At 47.9% G+C, this 22354-nt stretch overlaps 1 protein-coding gene across 2 annotated transcripts in view; it reads right to left on the bottom strand.

Moving 5' to 3' along the window:
- The window catches only part of TMEM131L (transmembrane 131 like), a 909664-nt gene that overhangs the window by 519355 nt on the left and 367955 nt on the right, over positions 1–22354 (bottom strand). For both annotated transcript variants that reach the window (XM_069631301.1, XM_069631300.1), the window contains exon 6: positions 15273–15389. In XM_069631301.1, coding sequence (XP_069487402.1) covers positions 15273–15389 — 117 coding nt within the window. The remainder of the gene's footprint in view (positions 1–15272; positions 15390–22354) is intronic.

Genomic DNA, 22354 nt, shown 5'->3' with positions numbered 1-22354 from the left:
CGGCAGTTTGGTTGTAGAATGTCACCATGGAAGTGGGGTCATAGTTAGCAGGTGGGTGGCTAATTCATGGTAGTAACAAGGGGAGCATATTGTCCGAGTTGATGTTCAGCTGGTTTCTAGAAGTGGTACCTGCGGTAAATTGGGTCAGTCTATCAGGGTTGGTTCTTACAGCAATGGCGAATAGAATGACAGTGATCAGATCATGGGCAGGGGTTGCTGGGTAATATATTAGTGACACAATTAGTGTCCGCTAGCCAGTCCAATATACATCCTTTGTCGTGTGATGGGAGGGAAATACGATGTGTAAAGCTATGAGCTTCGATCGAGTTGACAAGTGTGCATGCTTGGGTGTCTGTTGGGTCGTTCAGGCCTAGGTTGAAGTCACCCACGAGGATTATTTTGGACAGAGGTTTTGTGTTGGTTGCGAGGGGGGTTTGGTGGAGGCAATATCTTCTTCGAAAGAGGTCAATGGGGCTGGTAGCCTATAAACAAGATGAATGATGAGTACAGGTTGCCGAGAGGGACATTTCTAGTGTGATCACTTCTCCCGATGGGAATGTGTGGTCAGTGGATTCTCTTGGGCAGATGTTATCTTTGGCAATGAGCACCACTGAACCCCGTTTGGAGGTGGTTTCATCTTTCCTGAAGATAGTGTACCCTTCCGGGATAGCCATGGAGAGGGCTGGGCCAGCTGCTGAATGCAGCCAGGTTTCGGTAATCTCAAGGATGTCAAAGTCATTGGTCTTGATGAGGTCTGCGATGTCCAAGGCATGTGCAGGAAGGGATCGGGCATTTATGAGAGATCCCTTAAGGTGTGCAGTGGTGTCAGTATGCAAGGTATCTTTGGTGTCATTAATCTTCACGTTGTATTGTGAGGGGAGGCCTGGGGAAGTGTCAGCATTCTCAGATGCTTTGCTGCACTTAGGTGAGTAATGAGGAAAGGTAGAGGGGCATTACTGCTTTCCATAGGAGGGGTTGGGGGGGTAATTTCTTCTGGCGAGGGGTAGGGTAGGCGAGAAGAACAAGTTACTCTCTTACCTGGTAACTTTCTTTCGATGGGATGGTCCAACGACATATTCCATATCTATGACAGTAATCACCACAGCTCTGCTGCTTCGGAAAATTTTTCGGCGTCTGCGTCCTGCGTCGGTGACGTCGATACGCCGCCCTCGAGGACCTCCTTCGACGTCACTGGATGTTATAAGTAGGACGCACGATGCCCATAGCCTCAATTGTAGTTTTTTCCCAGAACGTGTGGCACCAGTCTTCTGCCAGTCTGGCCACACAAAGCCTTGCGGAAACCTAAGCTGCAATCGCACAAGAAATTCTGTAGCGGGGAAGGCAGGGAGGGAGCGATATGGAATACGTCATCGGACCATTCCATCCTAAGAACGTTACCAGGTAAGAGAGTAACTTGTTCTCCGAGGGGATTGGGTCCTCCGACGTATTCCATATCTATGACAGACTCCCAAAGCAGTACCAATGAAAGGAGATGGGAAAAGAATTTAGCAAAAGAAATTTAGAATGCCCAATCAAATTGTGGAGCAAAGGACTGCCTTGCCAAAGGCCAGATCCTGCACACGGATGGAATCGAGGGAGTAGTGACGCACAAAAGTATGGACCGAAGCCCAGGTGGCTGTGTCAAAGATGTTACGAATAGGAACACCCCTCTGTAGGGCAGTAGAGGCAGCCATACCCCTGGTAGAATGGGCCCGCAGGCCGACCGGTGGGTCCTTACCCGCCAAGCGGTAACACTCAGAAATAGCCAGAATAATCCAGCGAGACAAAGTATGCATAGTCACAGCTTGTCCCAAACGCTTTACAGCGTAACCAATGAAGATTTGATCGTCCACTCTGACCCGGGACATGCATGAAATATAAAAGCTTAAAGCTCTCTCAGGATCGAGCCTATGGAGCCTCTCCTCTTCCTTACCAGGATGTGGAGGAAGATGAAATGCCGGAAGAACAACCTTCTGGCTTAAATGAAATTCCGACACCACCTTCGGAAGAAAGGAAGGACGAACTTTAAGGACAACCCTGTCCTTCTGAAATACAGTGAAGGGTGGCTTAACTGAAAGTGCCTGCAACTCGCACACTGCGAGCGGAAGTGACCGCAACTAAAAACAGAGTTTTAAGGGTTAACAGTCTCAAAGGACAAGAATGCAAAGGCTCAAAGGGAGCACCCATTAGAAACTTGAGAAAAAGGTTCAGATCCCAACCGGGCACCTGGAAAGGCGACGGAGGAAACACATTAGTGAGCCCTTTCAAAAACTGAGAAATTAAAAAGGTATTTGAAAATAAGAACACTCCTCAGAAGAGCGCTTAAATATAGACAGCGCCGCCAGGTAACCTTTGATGGTACCCACTTGCAGGCCCCTGTGGGCCAAAGAAAGCAAAAAAGACAGAACCATAGGAATGTCACATGAAAAAGGATCCACATTCTTAACCCTGCACCAGTCACAGAACTTTCTCCAACGGCAACGGTACAGGGACTTTGTTGCGGGCCTTCTGGCCAAAAGCAACACCTCCATCACGTCTGCAGGGAGGTCCCAATCCTTATACCTCAACCTTTCAGAAACCAAGCGTGAAGGTGAGGGATCTGACCTCTGTATGGAGAACCTGACCCCCCCTCCCGTGAGAGCAGATTGTCTCGGCAGGGAAGACAACATGGAGGGCAGATGGACAAGTCAAGAAGGTCCGGGTACCACGTCCTCCGGGGCCACGCCAGAGCAATGAGGATCATCCGGGAACCGAACATTCGTAACCTCTGCAGCACTTGCGGGATGACGGGGACTGGAGGAAACGCGTACAGCAGTGGGTAAGACCACTCCACCACGAACGCGTCTCCTAAGGCTCCTTTTGGAGGAAATTCCCACAAGCAGAACCTTTCGCACTTCCGGTTGACAATGGAGGCGAAGAGATCCACTTGAGGGGTCCCCCAAATGGCGAAGATCTCCAGGAGAATCTCCTGAGCCAACTCCCACTCGTGAGAGATCGTGCTCTGCCTGCTCAGAGCGTCCTCCGTCACGTTTTCGTCTCCGGCCAGATGAACTGCCGAGATCGAAACTTCCTGCTGGATGGCCCAGAATCAGAGCTGCATCACCTCCCTGCACAGAGGAAGTGACCATGCCCCCCCCTTTTTGTTGAGGTAGTGCATGGCCACTGTGTTGTCCGTCAGAATCAGGACATTCTTTCCTCGCACAGTCGGCAGAAAAGACTTCAGGGCAAGCCTGACGGCCCTCAGCTCCAACAGATTGATATGGAGTCTGGACTCCGACGGAGACCAACGACCGCTGACTGTCAACTCGTTGACATGAGCTCCCCATCCCGTGAGGGATGCGTCCGTCACGATCGTCATCTCCGGCCAGGGTAGCCAAAAAGGAGCCCCCTTCATTAGATTGCCTTTGACGGTCCACCACAGAAGGTCCTGGGCGACCCAGGATGGCACCTGAACAGGGTCTGACATCCTGCCGGAGGACTGAGACTACTGGAGCTTTATTGCCCATTGCAAAGATCTCATCCGCAACATGGCCTCTGGCACCAGAAGAATGCAGGATGCCATGAGGCCGAGCAATCTCAAGAACTGGAACGCAGGGAGTCTCTGGGCAAGCTGAAACTTGTGCACCATCTGCTGAATGTGATGGGCCCTCACCTGGGGAGGGAAATACTGCCCCATTGATGTGTCAAGCACTGCTCCGATGTACTGGAGCCTCCGAGTTGGTGTCAAATAGGACTTCTTTAAGTTGAGGGAGAAGCCCAGCTTGTGGAGGGCGTGGCAGGTTACTGACAGATGATCCAGGTCTTGCTCGGGAGAGCGCGCCCTGATCAACCAATCGTCCCGGTAGGGGTAGACGTGAATTCCCCCTTTCCTGAGATGCGCTGCCACCACTACCATGAGCTTGGTGAAGAACCTCGGGGCGGAGGTCTATCCGAACGGCAGTACCCGAAACTTAAAGTGCGAGTCGCCAACCGCGAACCTCCGGTACTTCTAATGCTTTGGATGGATCGGCACATGAAAGTAAGCGTCCTTGAGGTCGAGAGACACCAACCAGTCCTGAAGTTGAAGGGCCTGGAGGACTTGAGAGAGAGTAACCATCTTGAACTGGTCCTTCCTGAGGAGTTTGTTCAAACTGCGCAAGTCCATGATGGGTCTCAATCCCCCGTCTTTCTTCGAAATCAAAAAATAAGGGGAATACCATCCCTTGTTCCTCGTACATCCCTGCTTTCATATCTAATTGTCCCTCATCAGGAGCTCTCTGCGCCATATATGCATATCACTGCCCGGTATCTTAGAACCTAAGGGTTATTATGTGTGATGTACATCCCAGCTTTTATACCCAATTGTGTACATTATCATGAGCGTTTTGCACCATTTATGTATTTCACTGCCTGTACTTTAGAACCTAGTGGTTACTACGTTTGACGTACATCTGTGCACTTGTATCCAGCTGAGCCCACCATGTGCCTCATCGCCTTATCGTGACTGCCCATACATGCAGATCTTCACCTTATGACCTACACTGGATGCATCACTGCAATATATTCCAGGCCTGCCTCACATGCTAACTCACTGCATACCATGACCTATATAGTGAGTTCCCACTCTGCTAGGCGGCTCTATCAGGATGCATGCCTAGGAATCGCACACGTAGCAAGAACTGATCTACATTCGAGTGCATTACTGCCGCTCAGCAACTTGAGTGACTGGGTGTGCGCTTGCTGACTAATCACATTGGTCAGCATGGATCTCCTCATACCCCCACACTGCATCCTTGCGACCCGCTGACTGCAAAAGGACCTCTCCTCCCACTAACTGTATTATAAACCTGCTACCCCACAGATACTTCCTGAAGTAGTTTACTGCCCATGAACAAGCCAGTAACTCTTTTTCAATTACTGAATACCTACATTCAGTGTCTGATACCGCTCTAGAAGCATGACTGATTACCCTTTCATTACCATCTTCATTTATATGGGATAAAACTGCCCCCAATCCATTCCCACTGGCATCCACCGTAACCTTGTTTAACCTACCAAACACAAATCCTCCTAATTCTGCAGTATTACAAATCTCTTCCTTTATGCACTTTACCGCTTCGTTACACTCGTCACTCCATTCAAACTTAGCATCCTTTTTCATCAGTCTTCTCAAAGGTTCCGTGACACTGGCAAAATTATTTACGAATCTGTTATAATACTCACACAAACCAAGAAACGACCTGAGTTCATCATTAGTGGGACTAGGCGAGTCCTTAATTTCCCTCATGGCATCCCACTTAGGTTTGTATCCCTTACCATTTACAGTGTGTCCCAAATACTCAACTTCTTCCACTCCGAACTTACATTTACTTTGCTCAATCTTCAAACCAACATCCTCCAACCTTGTCAACACTTCTTTTAACCTCTTATCATGCTCTTCAGAACATTTACCAAATACAATAATATCGTCCTGGTACACAGTGTTCCATTCAATCCCTTAAGAACATGCATCATAACCCTTTGAAATACCGCCGCCTCGGATGCTAAACCAAACGGCATGCGTTTATACCTATACAACCCATGTGGCGTAATGAACGCTGTGATGTCTCTACAGTCCTTGAGTGATATGACATGCATTACTTACCGTAAAAGCATTTCTGTTGATTTTATCTGCTTAGATTCATAAGCTGTGCATATGGTCCGCCATCCAGTGGTAACCGCAGAGTATTGTATCTTGTCTTTCGGGGGACAGAAAGGGGACGTCGGCATAGGCGTGTCTGAAACACTATGCCTATTGTGACGTGTGTAGTACCCAAAATCCCTCACGCGCCGAGGTCCCTCCGATTGTATTTTTTCTGCCATGAGGGAGCCCAAGGCTATAGTGAGTGAGTACATGAAGAGAGAAAGTAGTAAGAAGTCTATGTTCCTTCCACCCCGAGCGGGAAGGCAAGGAGGGCGCATGTGAATCGAAGCAGATACAATCATCAGAAATGCTTTTACGGTAAGTAATGCATGTCTTCTGATGCTTGGTAATCTGCTTAGAATCACATGCTGTGCATAGACTAGCGAGCAGTACCCGGTGTTGGAGGTGGGTTGTGAGAAAGAACAGTAGAAAAAAGATGTCTTAGTACTGCTTGTCCCACCTGAGAATCAGACCTAGAATGAGTGTCTAGGCAATAGTGTTTTGTAAAGGTGTGTACAGAACTCCAGGTTGCCGCTTTGCAAATGGACTCTAGGGGAACATTTGCAATGAATGCTATGGATGCCCCAGTGCCTCGAGTAGAATGTGCTCTAGGCTTGAAGGGCAGTTCTCTCTTTGCAAGAGTGTAACAGTGTGATGCATTTGACAATCCACCTTGATATTGCTGATTTAGAGACAGGGTCCCCTTCTCTACCAGCTGCCACTGAAACAAAGAATTGTTTAGTTTTCCTCAGTGGTTTAGTTCTATCCATGTAGAACATGACTGCCCTGCGCACATCTAGTGTGTGAAGGCTTCTTTCGGCCATGTTAGTAGGTCTCTGGAAGAACGTGGGTAGTTCGATTGACTGGTTCACATGGAACTTTGTAATACATTTCGGCACAAATCTGGGATGAGTGCGCAGAACTACTTTATCTTTGTGGACTGTAACAAAGGGGTCCAAGACCGAGAGGGCCTGTAGTTTGCTAACTCTTCTGATAGAAGTGATAGCTACTAGAAAGGCTGTCTTGTAAGTCAGGTCTTTCAGACTAGCTTTATGCATAGGCTCAAAAGGGGGTCCCATGAGCCTAGTTAAAACCACGTTTAGATCCCACCCAGGGGCTGGGTGAGTGATGGGGGGATACATTCTTTTAACCCCTTCCATAAAGGCTTTAATCACAGGTATTTTCCACCACGATACCTTTTGCTGTGACGTGGTGTAGGCTGACAACGCCGCTAGGTGAACCTTTAAGGAATTGAAGACTAACCCAGAGTCCAACAGATGGGTTAGATATAACACAATGTGTGAAGGCGAGCAATCGGTGGGATTGACGCCTTTGGAACTGCACCAAATGACAGAACATTTCCATTCGCTGGCATAGCAATAACGTGTGTTAGGCTTTCTTGCCTCCCTCAGTATGTCCATGCATCTTGGAGGGAGTTGCGGATGTCCAAACTCTATGACTTCAGGAGCCAGGCTGCTAAGTTCAGAGTTTGTGGGCATGGGTGCAGTCTCTCCCCCCTGTCCTGAGACATGTTGTACGGGCAGGGCAGCTTGACTGGTGGGGAGAGGGACAATTCCATCAGGTGCGCGAACCAGGGTTGGCTGGCCCACATGGGAGCCACCAGAATCATGGTGACATGTTCAGAAGGGGAGTCGGGGGGGGGGGGGGGGGTAAACAAATTTCCCCGACCAAGTTATCCAGAGACCGTTCCCCTTGGATCGCTTCTGGGGGTACCTGGAGGCGTAATCTGGGCATTGGGCGTTCTCCTGAGTAGCGAATAGGTCGATCTCTGGAAACCCCCATTCTGCGAAGACGTTGGATACAATGTCTTCGTGCAGACGCCATTCGTATACTTCTGGTAGAGGAAAATCTCTGCTGAGTACGTCTGCCAGAAGATTGAGTTCCCCTGGAACATGTTGGGATATCAGGAACATCTTGTGTTTGAGAGCCCATATCCAGATGTTTTGGGACAGCTTGGATAGCCCTGGAGAATGAGTGCCCCCCTGCTTGTTCAGATAATACATTGCTGTTGTGCTGTCGGTTAGGACCAGCACTGTCTTCCCTTGCAGTTGCTCCTGAAAGGCTTTCAATGCTTTGAACAGTGCTAGTACCTCCAGTAGGTTTATATGGTTGGACGCTACCTGAGGGGACCACACTCCGTTCGCTGTCTGTTGAAGCAGGTGAGCCCCCCACCCTGTGAGAGATGCATCTGTTGTAAGAGTGGCTTCCACTGCAGGGGTGGTGAAGGTTTTCCCCTTCAAGAGGTTCTCCCTCGACCACCACTGCAGAGAGAGAACGAGGGCTGGCGAGACAACTAACAGATCTTCCCATTGTCCGCTGGCCTGACACCACTGACTGTTAAGCCACTCTTGCATAGGACGCATGCGCAGCCACGCGTGGGGGACCAAGTATATGCATGACGCCATCATCCCTAGTAAACGCATAGCTTTGGGTACCGTCACCTCTCGACTGGCTACATACTGAGGAACGAGAGAGCATGTTCTGAATCCTCTCACTGGAAGGGAAGACTAGACCGTTTTCCGTGCGAATTAGAGCCCCCAGGAACTGTTTTACTTGGCTGGATTTCTTTTCGTTGATAGAAAATCCCAGGCTGAACAGTAGGTCTACTGTCTTTTGGGTGTTCGAAAAACAAACGTGGAACTAGTCCCCCGTGATGAGCCAATCGTCGAGGTAAGGGTAAACTGGAACTGAAAGTCTGCGCAGGTGTACTGCTGCCACTGCCAGGACCTTGGTAAAGACCCCTGGCGCCGAGGCTATGCCGAAGGGGAGTACCTTGAACTGGTAGTGTTTGTCCTGAATCACGAACCGTAGGAATTTTCTGTGCGCTGGCAGCATTGAAATATGAAAGTATGCATCTTTCATATTCAATGTTGTCATGAAGTCCCCTTGTTTTAGCAATGGGATCACCTCTTGAGTGTTACCATGCGAAACTTCTGGAGCTTTATGAACCTATTTGTCGGGCGCAGGTCTAGAACAGGACGCATGGTGAGATCCTTTTTGGGTACAAGGAAGTATATTGAGTAAATACCCTTGTTTACCTGAAGAATCGGGACGGCTTCTATGGCGTCCTTTCCCAGCAGCGCCTCCACGTCTTGGACCAGGATCTGCAGATGTTCCTGGAAAAGGCGTTGATGTTTCGGCGGTCTGAACTGTAGGGGTCGGGCGAATTCCACGCAATAACCGTGGGCGACCGTCTTTAATACCTACTGGTCTGAAGTTATCCCCTCCCATGCCTTGAGGAAAGATGTTAATCGCCCCCCGACCGGGGAGACATGGGAGGGGACCTGAACTTGGTGATCATTTCTGACCCGAGGTTGACGCACCTCTAGAATTGGAGCCTCTGCCTCTATTCTTTCCGAGCTTCTGACCCCTCTGGGGTTAGTAAGTGGGGCTTGCAGCCGGTTGACTTGCGTTGAAGTTGCCCGTGCCGAAATTATTTTGAGCGGCTTGGGCTTGTCCTCGAAAGGACCGCCGAGAATTGCTGCCCTTCTGTGAAGAGGGTTTTTGGGAAATCTGGTGCAGCGACTTAATAGTCTCATGCTCCTTCTTGGCTGTCTCCAACGCATTGTCTACCGCCTTCCCGAAGAGGTTGGCCTCTTCAATGGGTTTATTGATGATGGATGCCTGGGTCTCAGGCCTGAAACCCGACGTGCGCAGCCACGCGTGTCTCTTTAGGAGAGTACCCTGTGCGAGAGACCTGCCTGCTGTCTCTGCGGAGTCCAGGGTATTCTTTACAACATTTTGATTGGCAAGTTTGCCCTCGGAGACAATGGCGAGAAGCTTGGCTCTGGTTGGTTCCGGAACCTCCTGGAGGCCTTCCTGGAGTAGGTTCAATTGGGCGTCGACGTAGCTTGCCAGTAACGTCGTGTTATTGGCAATCCGGACGGTATAAGCAGCTGCCGACGTGACCCGTTTGCCTAAGGCATACAACCTTTTGGACTCCTTGTCCGGGGGTGACTCTCCCGTGGCAAGGGGAACCCCTGCTCCCTTGCGAGTGTTGGTCACCACCAGCGAGTCTGGGATTGCGTGTCCTTTGATATAAAGCGGGTCAGAGTTTTTCGACCCTTGGATTCACAGCCCTAGTCTGAGCGGGTGTGAGTAAAGAAGGGGCCAGCCGTCTCTTCACAGAGCTCAAGAGAGGAATAGACTGGCTTGCCGGAGGCTTGTCATTAATAATGTTTTCCGCGAAATCCTGTTCAGGCAATGCCTCAAGCGTGGCAATTTTAAAGAATTCCGCTGCTTTTTTCAACGTGTTGTTGAAAGCCATTTGATCATCCACCGGGGGAGCTTGCCGAACCGGTGTGGATGGGAGAAGAGTCGAGGCAAACGATATCAGAATTGTGATCGTCCTGCTGGGGGTCCTCCCAGTTGTCCGTTGCGCCTTGATCTTCCCCATAATTGTCCAGAAAAGAAGTCTCCTCTTCTTCTGTATAGATGTCTCTATACGTGTCCTTCTGACATCTTCTAGATAATCAACATAGTGTTGAGCATCTAGGTGTTGGGCAACTCGTGTGTGAGGGTTAGGGTCTACCCGAGCTTTTTTCAGCAGAGGTTGATCAGAAGCCCCGAAAACCTGCTCCAGCCGATCCATATACCCCTCAAATTGTTCCGTAGTCCACTTGGATGACCCAAATGGACCCAGCTGAGCAGGAACAGGGTCCTCCGCCCTAAGGCGTTCAGAGGATCTCCTCAGGGTGCTTGAGAGGGGTACCTGGCTCTCTTCCTAAGAGTCCTCAGGATCGTCTTCCAAAACCGTGGAAAACCTTTCGGCGGATTGGCCCATAACTGTGGGTGAGACCGGTACTAGGCCCACCGCAGTAGCAATCCTATTGATAATCTTACTGATGGTTACTGAATCTTCGGGGGACAAAGCCTCCGATGATGGTTTCTCGGGTAGAGGCCTACTGGTAGTTAAAGGCCTACTCGTAGTTTTCGGGCCTGCACAGGCCTTGGAAACCTTGAAACTCGTCGAAGTTTCTTGTTCAGAAACTTCGGCGTGTGTAGTTTGGGGAGTAGTGCCTTTGTTATGTTTATTAAGCCCAGACGTCATGCGCTGCTGCGGATGCGGGGAAGGCTTTGGATCAAATCGATCAGATGGCGCTTGCGCCTTCTTCGACGAGGTCGTCGAGGAGGGCGCTTGGGTTGTGTGTTGTGTGCGGTGCGATTGTACGCCACTGTCACCGGGTGTGGTCTCTGTAGCAAGACCGGAGTCGAGCCCGGAAGGGTCGGGGACGGACGTGGCGGCTCTAGAATCGTCCGCCTCAAGGTCTACAACGTCCGCGTTGGACGTTTGGTCATCCGATGTACCCAGTCACTCTCGGCTGGTGTCGCGGCAGGGGAGGGAGGCTCCACGCGTGACATACCGTACGCGGCCCACCGCTTCAACCGGCGCTCCTTAAGGGATTAGGTTTAGGAGTTTAACGCTGAACACCGCTTTAGTGCTCTGGGGGGGAGACAAGCGTACACAAAGTGTGCTTGTCTTTCCACGGATATCTGACCCTTCACAGAGAGCAGAATCTAAATGGAGTCTTTTCCATAGCAGAAGGGAAGGGTGACCAGAACAAAAAGGAAAGAAGTGGAAAAGAGGAAAGACATAGCAGTATGGCAAACCCCGAGCCCACTCTCCCTACTGTGTAGGCCGGCCAGAAGGCCCGACCACGTGGAGGTCCGAAAGCCGGATCTTAGGTGCCGGAATTCTTTATATCTGATGCTTTCAATTTACTTCTGACACCATATGCTGATAACTTCTGCCAGGTTCTCTTCGTAATAATTGTCCATGGTGAACAACTATCAACCTTCACTTTGAGTTTCCAATTGTCAAATATTACTTCACAACTCGGGCATTTGAATTCTCCTCATGGTGGTTCATGAATCAAAAACACCCTTTCCTCTTCCGAATCTTCCTCCTCATCTTGAATAGCTGAAACTCTTTTTCCGTCTACATGTGACAGCAAAATGGCCCTTCACTCCACAATTTCCACACTTCTGCCCTATTTCCTCTGTTCTCAAGTCCCTTTACTCTATAACTTTTGATTGCAGTGGCATCACTTCGTTCTTTGGTTCGCAGCGTGCTAACCAAACCTTGCTCCTCTGCTTCTTGTCCCGTTTTAGCATTATGATGAAGCATGTTTTGAGTAGCCGCCTGTTTTCTGCTCTTCATTTCTTTGGAACACAATTGACTGTGTTTTATACGTTTCGCGATGGCAATAGTCTCTGGCAGAGATGGGTTACCTACCATACATAATCTGTCTTGAACTAAACTGTCTCTTGAATGGATAATAATCTGGTCTCTGATTAGTTCATCAAGGGTGATTCCATTCCCAAAATGACAAGTACGTGCTAAAAGCCTCAATGCTGAAACATACTCTTCTATATTCTCATGCTCCTTCTGTATCCTTGTATCTGTTTATAGCTACATTTGTCTCCGGAGCATAGTATTTGTCCAATTGTCCAATTGTCATATGGCTTTTTCATGCTCATCAGCATCACCAGCTTCATCTCCCGGTAATTCTGCCAATTCCCTGAATTTCCAAAACCCAAGGCATGAAGCAATAATAACTTCTTCTTATGAGAAGTAAGTCCTTCTTGTTCAACGGTCTGAACATAGTTCAACCAGAACTCTTTCCATTCAGACCAAGCAACTACAGGCTGACCAGGTGTTGGAAGGAAACTTGCAGGCGGCTGAATATTAATGCCTTGCATGGTTGACTCGTAGCTCACATGTAATAATATTCATACAATATTATCTATTTTGCTGTATTGGATGTTTGTTATTAAAATGTATTTCCTCCTATTGCGATTTCCTGTAATTCTCTTTCATAGTAAACATCCAACGGTTTCCGAGATCTCCTCTTTTTCTCCTTCAAAACGTGCAAATATGCACTAGAGGGAATAAATAAATATATATTTTTTTGTTTTTCCACTGAGACAAGGATGAGTAGGCTCTTTTCTTTCTCACACCCTCGCCTGACTTCCTGGCTGTGGGTGAGGTCAAATTACGTGACCGTGAGACGCTTGACGGGGTCCATTTCTCCAATTCCAGTATAACGAGCGCGCGCGTTTGCACCGCACCCAAATGTGTCTGTTTCTAATAATAAAAAAAAAACAATCCGACTCTTACAGAACTCCAAATGTCCAAATCCTCGCACCTCCGAAATGGACTGAAATGCAGCACAAGCAAACGGAAGGCGATCGTTCGCTCAGAGCAGCTGCTCTCACTCTTCATGGGTCCCGACGACACCAGGTATATCCTCGTCGCCAATTGAGGTATGCGAATCACCAGAGTGGATGTAAACAATATATGTTTATTTACATTAGCCGTAGACCCGGCACCCTGCACTGCAACTCCTTCTCATCCACTCTCCGTCCACACTCTTGTCAACTGCCCCAATTAGAATCCCTCGTTCACTCCAAACCCAAACATTCTCCCATGCGCTTGTACAGTGCAGGACAACCAGATAACATTCAAACATAAATACAACCGTGAATGAAACCATATGTAATACAACAAATTGCTAGGCGATAGTCGCATTTAGCATTACAAGTTAATCGTCAAAGGCATGGAGGAGAACACAGCTGATGCCTGGAGGCAGTGCACATTGGAATGCTACATGTGCTTAGGATTAAACCGGGAAGCGAAAAGGTGTTTTACAAAGGTGTTGATCGTGAATAAAACCTGTGAGCACACAGTAAGGACGCCGGCGTTAGCAGAGGGGTTCAAGTTTCAATTGTCTTTAGGGTAGACCGCTCGTATGGAGGCTTCTGATTATGACACCCAATATTATGGGGTGCTTAGAGATTCTTACTGCTGTGGTGGGGCCAGGTAGCTGAGAATCCAGTTGGGCCCTTAGGACATGTCACAGTTGGTAGTTTGCTAGGTGTGAGTGTGCATTTGTGCAGGCAGACCGGTGCTTATGTGCCAGGGGCAGGGGGTAATGAGGGTGTCGGGTAAGTTGCTTGATCTACCAGTCGCCCAGCATTGGGATACAATGGTATTGCCCTTGCAACTGGCGGTGAAGGGGGTGGATGCACCTCCACACTCTGACAGGCTCAGACATGAGCCTCAGTGTGCGGGGCGGCTTGTGCTACTGGCAACCCTGATAGGCAGAAAAGGGGTTGGGTGACCAATCTGCTTCCTCCAGCTGGTTTGGTACAGTGATTCAAGGCAGAGATCATATGGAAGCCATCTTAGAGGTGGTGTAGGCGACTGGATGCAGGCAGGATTCCTAATTTTGCTAGTAGTGCGCTGGTAGCATGTAGCTCAAATAAAGCATCAACATAGTCTCTGGTGCTGCATAATGGAATGGAAGTATTTTCCTTGTGGAATTTCCGTGTGATCCACATTCAGCACAGTAATGAATGGCTGCTGAAACTGCCAGTACAAGGGGCCCACAGGCTTACCTGGCAATAAGGTGGTGTGCTCACTGCTCCGGCAGCGTGCAGTGCGACAGGCGGCTCCTGCCCCCCAGAAAAAAACACAGCGGGATGAATGGCAGTGAATGGTGGTATTACGTGCGACAATGCTCCATACATAGAAAGAGGAATGCATGGGTGCAAATGGAGAAAAGCAAACAGATGAAAAGGGAAATGTCAGCGGAAAGGCCAACTATGGGCTGGCATGCCCAGTTCTGGGGACCACTTCTCCATTATCGAGATTGGGAAGGGATGTGCTACCAGCAGATTGTCTGACTCAAGCAAAATCTAAGAACTGGTAGCAAGGGTGTAAAAAATAAACTTGTGCTTTTTTAAGCAAATCAGGCAATGTGAAGGGCAGAATGCAAATAAAAAACAGGCCTGGATAAGCACATACAGATTGGAACTGGTCATGTTGGTAACTATGGTACCACACATGTTAATGTACTGTACTTTGGGGTCAGATGAATATGCCAACGAAAGCAGCTAACTGTGTCCACCACAGGGTTGCAGCAGTTTCTACAAATATGAAATCCAAGTATAATCATTAGTACTGTCAGGAAAAAAAGAAGGATGAAAACTGTCCTATCGTCTAAGCCTTTCTCGCACAAACCAATGTCTGCCCACAGGGCACGCACCACTTCTGGGATTAGCCCTCAGAAGACAACTATGTGATGTAAAGGGAATAGGAACCGTATGCAATGTGGGACGCCTGGAAATAAGGGCACACAATGCAAGGACTCCTAAACAGCCAAAATAAAGTTTTTTTAATATGTATCAAAAATGTAAACGGATTAAGATTCCTCAACACATTTGAAAAACACAAACAGGTTTTAAAGCTATGTGTCATAACAAAACAAGTCCTCTGGTTCAGTTGGTAATTACGCCATCACACAGTTGTGTAAAACGTGCAAAATGTACACATTCAAATGGTAAGACCTTGTGGAGAACTTCAAAAGGGAACATTGTGGCTTAGCCGTCATGTCGCTGAAATCTGCCATTCAGATGTCTTTTGTGCAAGCATACACATTCATTTCTACGTATTACACATTTGTTGCAGCAACTGTATGCAAGTCGCACAAAAAAAAGACCACCTCATTACGTACTTAACATATTTAAAATATACACATTGTTGCAAGCATTAATTTCTGCTATTCTAGAAAATGTTAGGCCATACCTGATATGGGAGAACGCCATGCGAGGAGGTATTAATAAATAAGGAGCTCTCGATGTTGCCCTCCTCAGATGGCAGGAACACCACCCTGAAGGAAAGGGTGCCTTTGGCTGGAATCACCTAGGGAAATAAACAGGAAATCAATCACTTGGAAAAGTCCAGTTACGCACTAGAGACTCTCCTACAGATCCTTGAATATCCAAGACATTCAATAATCCTCAGGGCTGTAATAGCAATTGCCACAATTCACTCACACCCGAAATTTACTACAAGACCTGAGCAATCAGTTTCATTTCATACAAACACATACACAAACGAATTTGCAGTCCAAGATACATTCCCACAAGAGTGAGCTCTTGTACCACAGGTGCCAGTTCATATTCACGTTTGACTCAAAGGTCTTGGGTCAGATTCATGGCTTCCTAGGTACAAAAATCCACCACCCTCCCGCACTGCCCTTAGACATCGCTACTGTGGAGGATCACATAAACCGGGTGTGGTTGGCAGCATGGGAGTGTGCATCCACCTTCGTCTTTTTAACCCGTTCTAAAAGAAGCAGGTCGCTGGGGCTAAAGTCACAGGATTTAGAAACTCTTGTCTGCACATTCTCACAGCTCTTAAAGGCGGAGGATTTGAAAGAGTAGACTAATGGGGTTGTAGATTAATAGGTGTGAAACCCATTGGGGACACTATGTTCAAATTGTTGATTTAAAGGCCAGTTTATGCGAGGTTCACTGATCATGTAAGAGACTTACTGGGTAATTCATGGGGGAGACTTTAGAGTGCACTTAAAGAAGATTTGGGAATACACCTGCTAGACTTCCTGGAGCATTAAGCAGAGGCACACAAGTGCATCCAGGAAATAGGCGGCCGTGAATTTCGATAAGACTTGCTGGTGTGTGTCAAACTCAAGAGAAATGTGACAGTAGGAGTGATAGTGGGGTGGATAGAGAGACGACAGTTAGTGGGGAGATACGGGCAGAGAGAGTGTGATAAGATCAGGAGACAGGCGAGAAGATAGGAGTCATTGGGGGAGAGGGGTGCACAAAGAGACAAAGGAGAGGTTGGTGGAAGAGGTGAGAGGGAGAAGAAGAGGGGTGTAGATAGGGGGATGGTGGATGGGGAGACTTGAGGGTAATGAATAGGAGGAAGGAGAAGGTAAAGAATTGAGAGGACAAGGAGAGTGGTACAGGTTGAGAGTGAGAGAAACTAGGAAGATGACAGAGGATGAGACAGAATGGCAGTGAGAAAGCTAGTGTGAGGGGCAGAGACAAGTGGAGAAACCCCACTGAAACCAGTCTACTGCCAAAATGGAGAGGATCATTGTGAAATTCCCCGAGAGAGGTTGATGGAGAAGGCCCTAGCCTTTAGATTTCCCTTCCAGATTATAAAATATTTCCAGATTATAAAATATCTAGACAGTAGGGGTTGTCATGCTTTAGCACCGAGTTAGTTTCAATCATCCCAGCTATCACAAACTATTTGCATAAAATCTTAATATATCACCTTAAATTGATCATCTTTGTGTATGGATGCCTGAGGCCATCAGTGATACTATATAGTAGCGTAACTAACAGAGGCAGTAGAGTATGTTAGGCATGTTTACCAGGTGTGAGAAACCTGAAGGCATTCTCCTAGCTACTTCCCCAGGATCTTCCATTCAGGTGGCCAGGGAAGGGCCATCGCTTTTGGATCCTGACCCCTTGGGGGTGGACAAGTGAGGCAGCATCACCTGAATTGATAGTCGCTGCGAATTCGGGAGTGTGGGGTGGGGGGGGGTGTGTGCCTAAAGACGAGACATGGTATTCCCCCTTTCCCAACTGTACATCAACATACTCTCAGCCTTTATGGGGTATTTTCAATCTCACCAAGTCTCCCCCTGCCCATTTCCAACATGTACTGGGAAGAGGCAGCCAGGAGTTATAAAGAGTAGCCATAGGAAGAAGAGGAAGATGCAGGGAGAGGCCTACTACACTCCACCACTTGGCTGTCCCGTTAATAGAGTCAGGCGCCTGACATTAACTATACGCGCCTGACTCCACTTGACTCCCAGTTAGGGTATACAAAAGGTGTGGTTCTGCCAAGAGAAATGAGCAAGCTGGGGTTTCTGGGTGGCCCGTGGAAGCGAGGGAACAGGACACAGATGCTGGAAGAGCCCAGAGGAGCCGGAGGAGAACAGGACGCCAGGACGCTGACTGTGTGTCAGAGGGGTTGCAGCGTGGCGAGGGAGCCGTGTCTCCATGGAGCCATATTGGGGAAGGCTGTGACCTGTTAGCCGCATCCAGGCCAGTGCTCCTTCCCCTGGGATATGTGTAGATCCCAGAGGTGTCTGAGGGGTAGGTGGTGAGGCCCCGACTGTGAGACACATCCCGAAGAAACTGCCCTCCAGCGCTACAAAAAAAAAACAGTGAGTTTCATGAGATAAAGAGACTGGAGCAGCAGAATGTGCAAGCAGCACGATAATTACAAAGCAAGTGAAAGAAAGTGCGCTAGTGGCGCAAAAGCAGAAGAAAGCAGAAAACAGTGAATTGTGGAATGGAAACAAAAGAGGGTGCGAGCGACCCGGAAGAAAGAAGGAAAAGTGCGAAAGGCGTGAGCAGCACTAAGGTCGCTGATACTACCCCAGTGTTGAGCAATGAAGGTGTACAGCGCCACTTAATAGGAGGTGGAAAAAGGAGGAGCTCCACTGAGAGTGAAGTGGGAGGGAAATCCTCCGAAGTGAATGAGAAGGCTATTGCTATCTTACAAAAAGGAACTGTTCTATGAGAAGTGTATCCCGACAAGGTGTGCATTTGGGTGTTTGAGGTTTGTGAACTTTTAAATGAAACTTTTTGAGACAAAAGGGGCCTAAGGGAAGGGAACCCTGAGAGGCCCAAAGGAAACTGTGAGAGACATAGTTGTAAAGAGAGAAGTCTAGATTTGGTGAAGGGAACCCTGAGAGGCCTAAAAGGAACTGACTTTTCTTTTCGAACCAGAGGGGTCAGAGCTTGGGGAAGAGCACCCCAAGAGAGACAGACATTGTGAACTCTACTGTCCTGCCACAAGAGCCCTGGCTGGAAAGTCCCAAGGGCACCCCTTTTACGTCAAACTATATATGTTAAACTGGCATAACTAAACCAGACGGTAAGGCTACATGAAACCAGCCTTGGTTTACATTTCTTTTCGAGCCACCATTTTTTGTTAAGAAGACCGAACATCACATTTGTTTTAAGAGTGAGAGCAAGCATAGGTTTTGACACAGACATTTTGGGTTTGGACTTATGGACATCGACAGCCCTTAGAGGCACCAGTTGAGGGAACAACCCCATTAGCGCTACGGCCAGTTAGACATTGCACCAACCCTACTAAGTTTTATAATAAAGGTTTTCTAACTTTTACCTTTGAGTCTGTCTCTCTCTTGGTACCATGCCTGCCTCACACCGGGGATAATTGCAATATACTAATGGGTGATGGCAGAGTCTAGCCGAGCTCATGACTGGTGGTGTGAATTCACAGCTAGACGTGCAGTAAGGCAGAGGCTGCCGGACTTAGTATGTGACTAGATTTAATGATGCAAGTTATTTTGGAGGGTTTACTGATATGTATTTGGGCTGTTACTTGCTCGCACATGCCCCTTTGATGCAGCTCTGTCCTCTAGGGCAGCATCACAGACTGGGTATATGGCAACGTCCCACTGGGTGATGGGTTACGGTCCATCAACTCACATAAGCCCTTTATCCAACCCCTCTGTCAAATGTCATATCATGTACCCGGTAGGGCTCACTTGAGGGTGCAAGACATGCGCACTGCACGGTTCTCAGTACAGTACATTTGGGATGAGGTTGGGGCTGGCTGGAAGTGGTCCAGAAGGAACAAGTTACTTACATGTAACTCCTGTTCTCCAGCATGGGTATCTTACGTGGATTCACATACTCATGAGTATTTCCCGTCGCCAGGCTGGGAATCCACAGTAATATTAAAAGCAGTTTCCATTTAAAACTAAAACTGCTTGTCCCTTTTACAGCCTACTGCTGTCACTTCAGGTCATACTGCCCAAGCCAATGGCATTCGCCCTCGTCTGCTCCATCCCCAGTGACCATCTTCATAAGTGCACATGAAGTGGCAGTTGCATGGGAATCCATGTAAGATGCCCGTTGGGGAGTTTTACTAAAGTCCACCTAAGGTAGGACTTCAGAAGACTCACACTTGGGATACAGGGCTCCAACTCTTAGTGTAAGCCTGAATCACACAAGTTTTGTTGGTAGCAATGGCTGAACAGCCAGGCTCATTTTAAGATGGAGAAAGGGCCGTAGGTGGTACAAAGAACTCCGGCCCAAAGAAACACGGACACAATAAAGTTAAGGAGATATATATATACATATATATATATATATGTACATATACATATACACACTCACAGGTAAAACGTAAGTATAAAAACCAATGCAATATTCACAGTAAGTAAATCACCTTTTTACTACTTTTAGAATGACAGTATGCAATTCAAAGCTATGTTACACTGTTCTATTAACTTTTCAGAATATCTGTTTTAGGTAAGAATGGATGAAACAAAACCAATATAAAGCAAGTAAATACTTGTAATTATTTTCACAGAGGCCTAACACTTTAAAAGCCCATCCCTAACTTCTTATCAGATTGGAGGGCAAACCAGGTAACGCACAAGCTGTAGGAAGTTCCAAGTAATTCAAGCTTTTATTGGGAAAAGGGTTTAGGGACTTCAGAGAAGGCTCCCTGAAGACACACAGGCATTAGGCATGGGCGAACTCCCAGACACACGAATCATCACTTCAGCAACCCTCAAGCAGCAAAGCAACTCTACGTACATTTTACCTTGAAACTCACAGTACCTTATAAGTGAAGAAGAGGATGCAGCACAATGTCTCCCCGATGCAGCAGTAGCAGACCCGGTCACCAAATTCTTTGTCAGGCAGACGAAACGCAGGGAAACTGGAATGGATCTTGCAGCAGTAGTCGAGTGAAGTAACTCAACAAAGGATTCTTCACGGGTTCTGTGATTTTGGCCCTTTTCCAAAGCACCAGTAAAGAACGGTTACCACCCGGTCGATTAGCATTGCTTTCTCGGTCTAGCACTCTGTTGAGGGAACTTCAAGGAGTGGAATCTTGCCTTTGGTGGTCAGGAAGGAGTCCAGCAAAGTTTTGAAAGATTCCATCTTCGGAAGACTATGTACTGCACGGTGGCCACAGGTCCCATGGCATTGGCGTTTTGAAGTCGGTGAAGGTCACAGCTCCTCGTTGGATGGCTTGAAATGCAGCTTGTCTCAAGACCTATTCTCCCTTAGACCGGTCGGACCAAAGTCATCCATCTCCTGACGCTTGGGAGGGGTCGCACAGCAGCAGTTAGATGGAAGGAATCTTCAGCTACAGGTGTCGGGAAGTGGCTGCGGACGTCTCTCCTCTTCTTCCTCGTTTTTTTCAGTTCTGGTGGTCATTTTGCCTTCAGCCTCAGGAACACACGCCTTTTATGCAGGAAGCCAGCTAATCAGCACCATTCAAGCTCAGTTGGATCTGCTTCCAGGCAGGCCCAGTAAGACGAAAAATAACAGCAGTCCTCCCCAATTTCCTGTCCCGACAGATACACTGGGGCAGGCGTCACAAAGGATTCGAAGACAAAAGTCAAACCAGGACCTCTCCCCGCCCTGCACAGCAGAAGAAATATCAAGAAGGGACAAGTTACCATTTTAGGTCAATGGTGACCCCATCTATGCACTACTGAGGCTTTAATTAGAGCCTGGGAGTAGAAATTGCACAAAAAGGTAGGTAGGATAAACCACTGCCATAAGCCATTTCGATTAGCTTGTCACTGTAACCAAAAAGTTACAGGAGCAGTGAAAAGGGGGATACAGTGTAACCCCTCAGCACTTCGCACAAGGTGGAGTGTGCTAATCTCACAATACAAAATATAGGAAGGATAAAAATATCTCCCAACAGAAAAAAAGGAAGCCCAAGGGGCTCCCAACATCGCTGCACAGAAAGTGCTCGGTGCTGCAAAAGTCAAAGACAGATGCCATAAAATGTGGAGGAAATCATTTCTCCAAGAGAGTTACAAAACGAATTACAATAGGTTAAAGGAATGAGTGTGAGAAAAGAACAAGTTACTTTCTTACCTGGTAACGTTCTTTCGATGGGATGTTCCGACGACGTATTCCACATCTATGACAAGTAATCACCACAGCTGTGCTGCTTCGGAAAATTTTCGGCGTCTGCGTCGATGACATTGATACGCTGTCCTCGAGGGCCTCCGTCGAGCCGACGTCACCGGATGTTACAAGTAGGACGCACGACGCCCATAGCCCCACGTGTGGCACCAATTTTCTGCCAGTATGACTACAGAAAGCCTTGCGGAAACGGAAGCTGCAATCGCATAAGAAATTCTGTAGAGGGGCAGGTTTCGATGTGGAATAAGTCGTCGGAACATCCCATTGAAAGAACGTTACCAGGTAAAAGTAATTTGTTCTTCAAAGGGTTTGGTTCCTCCGACTTATTCCACATCTATGACAGATTCCCAAAGCAGTACCAACGTAAGGAGGTGGGAAAAGAATTTAGAATTTAAGAATGCCCAATTAAATTGCAGAATAGAGGACCGCCTTGCCAAAGGCCAAATCTTGCCCATGGATAGAATCCAAGGAGTAGTGTTTGACAACAGTATGGACAGAGGCCCATGTGGCTGCTTCATAAATCTTACGAATGGGAACACCCCTTTACAGGGCAATAAAGGCAGCCACACTCCTAGTAGAATGGGCCTGCAAGTCTACCGGAGGGTCCTTACCCGCCAAGGGTTAACATTCAGAAATTGTCAAGATAATTCATCTAGACAAAGTTTGTTTAGTAACAGCTTGTCCCAAACGCCTTCCAGCGTATCCTACAAAGAGCCGATTGTCCACTCTGACCCGGGACATGCGCGAGATGTAGAAACTTAAAAGCTTGCCTAAGATCCAACCTATTGAGCCTCCCCTCTTCCTTACCAGGATGTGAAGGATGATAGAACGCCGGAAGAATGACCTTCTGGCTTAAATGAAATTCCGACACAACTTTCGGAAGAAAAGAAGGACGACCCCTAAGGACAA

The sequence above is a fragment of the Ambystoma mexicanum genome, chromosome 6q (assembly GCF_040938575.1).
Source record: "Ambystoma mexicanum isolate Mex_15411 chromosome 6q, UKY_AmexF1_1, whole genome shotgun sequence".
In the NCBI taxonomy this organism is placed as follows: domain Eukaryota; kingdom Metazoa; phylum Chordata; class Amphibia; order Caudata; family Ambystomatidae; genus Ambystoma; species Ambystoma mexicanum.
This window is presented reverse-complemented; position numbering and strand designations above follow the sequence as displayed.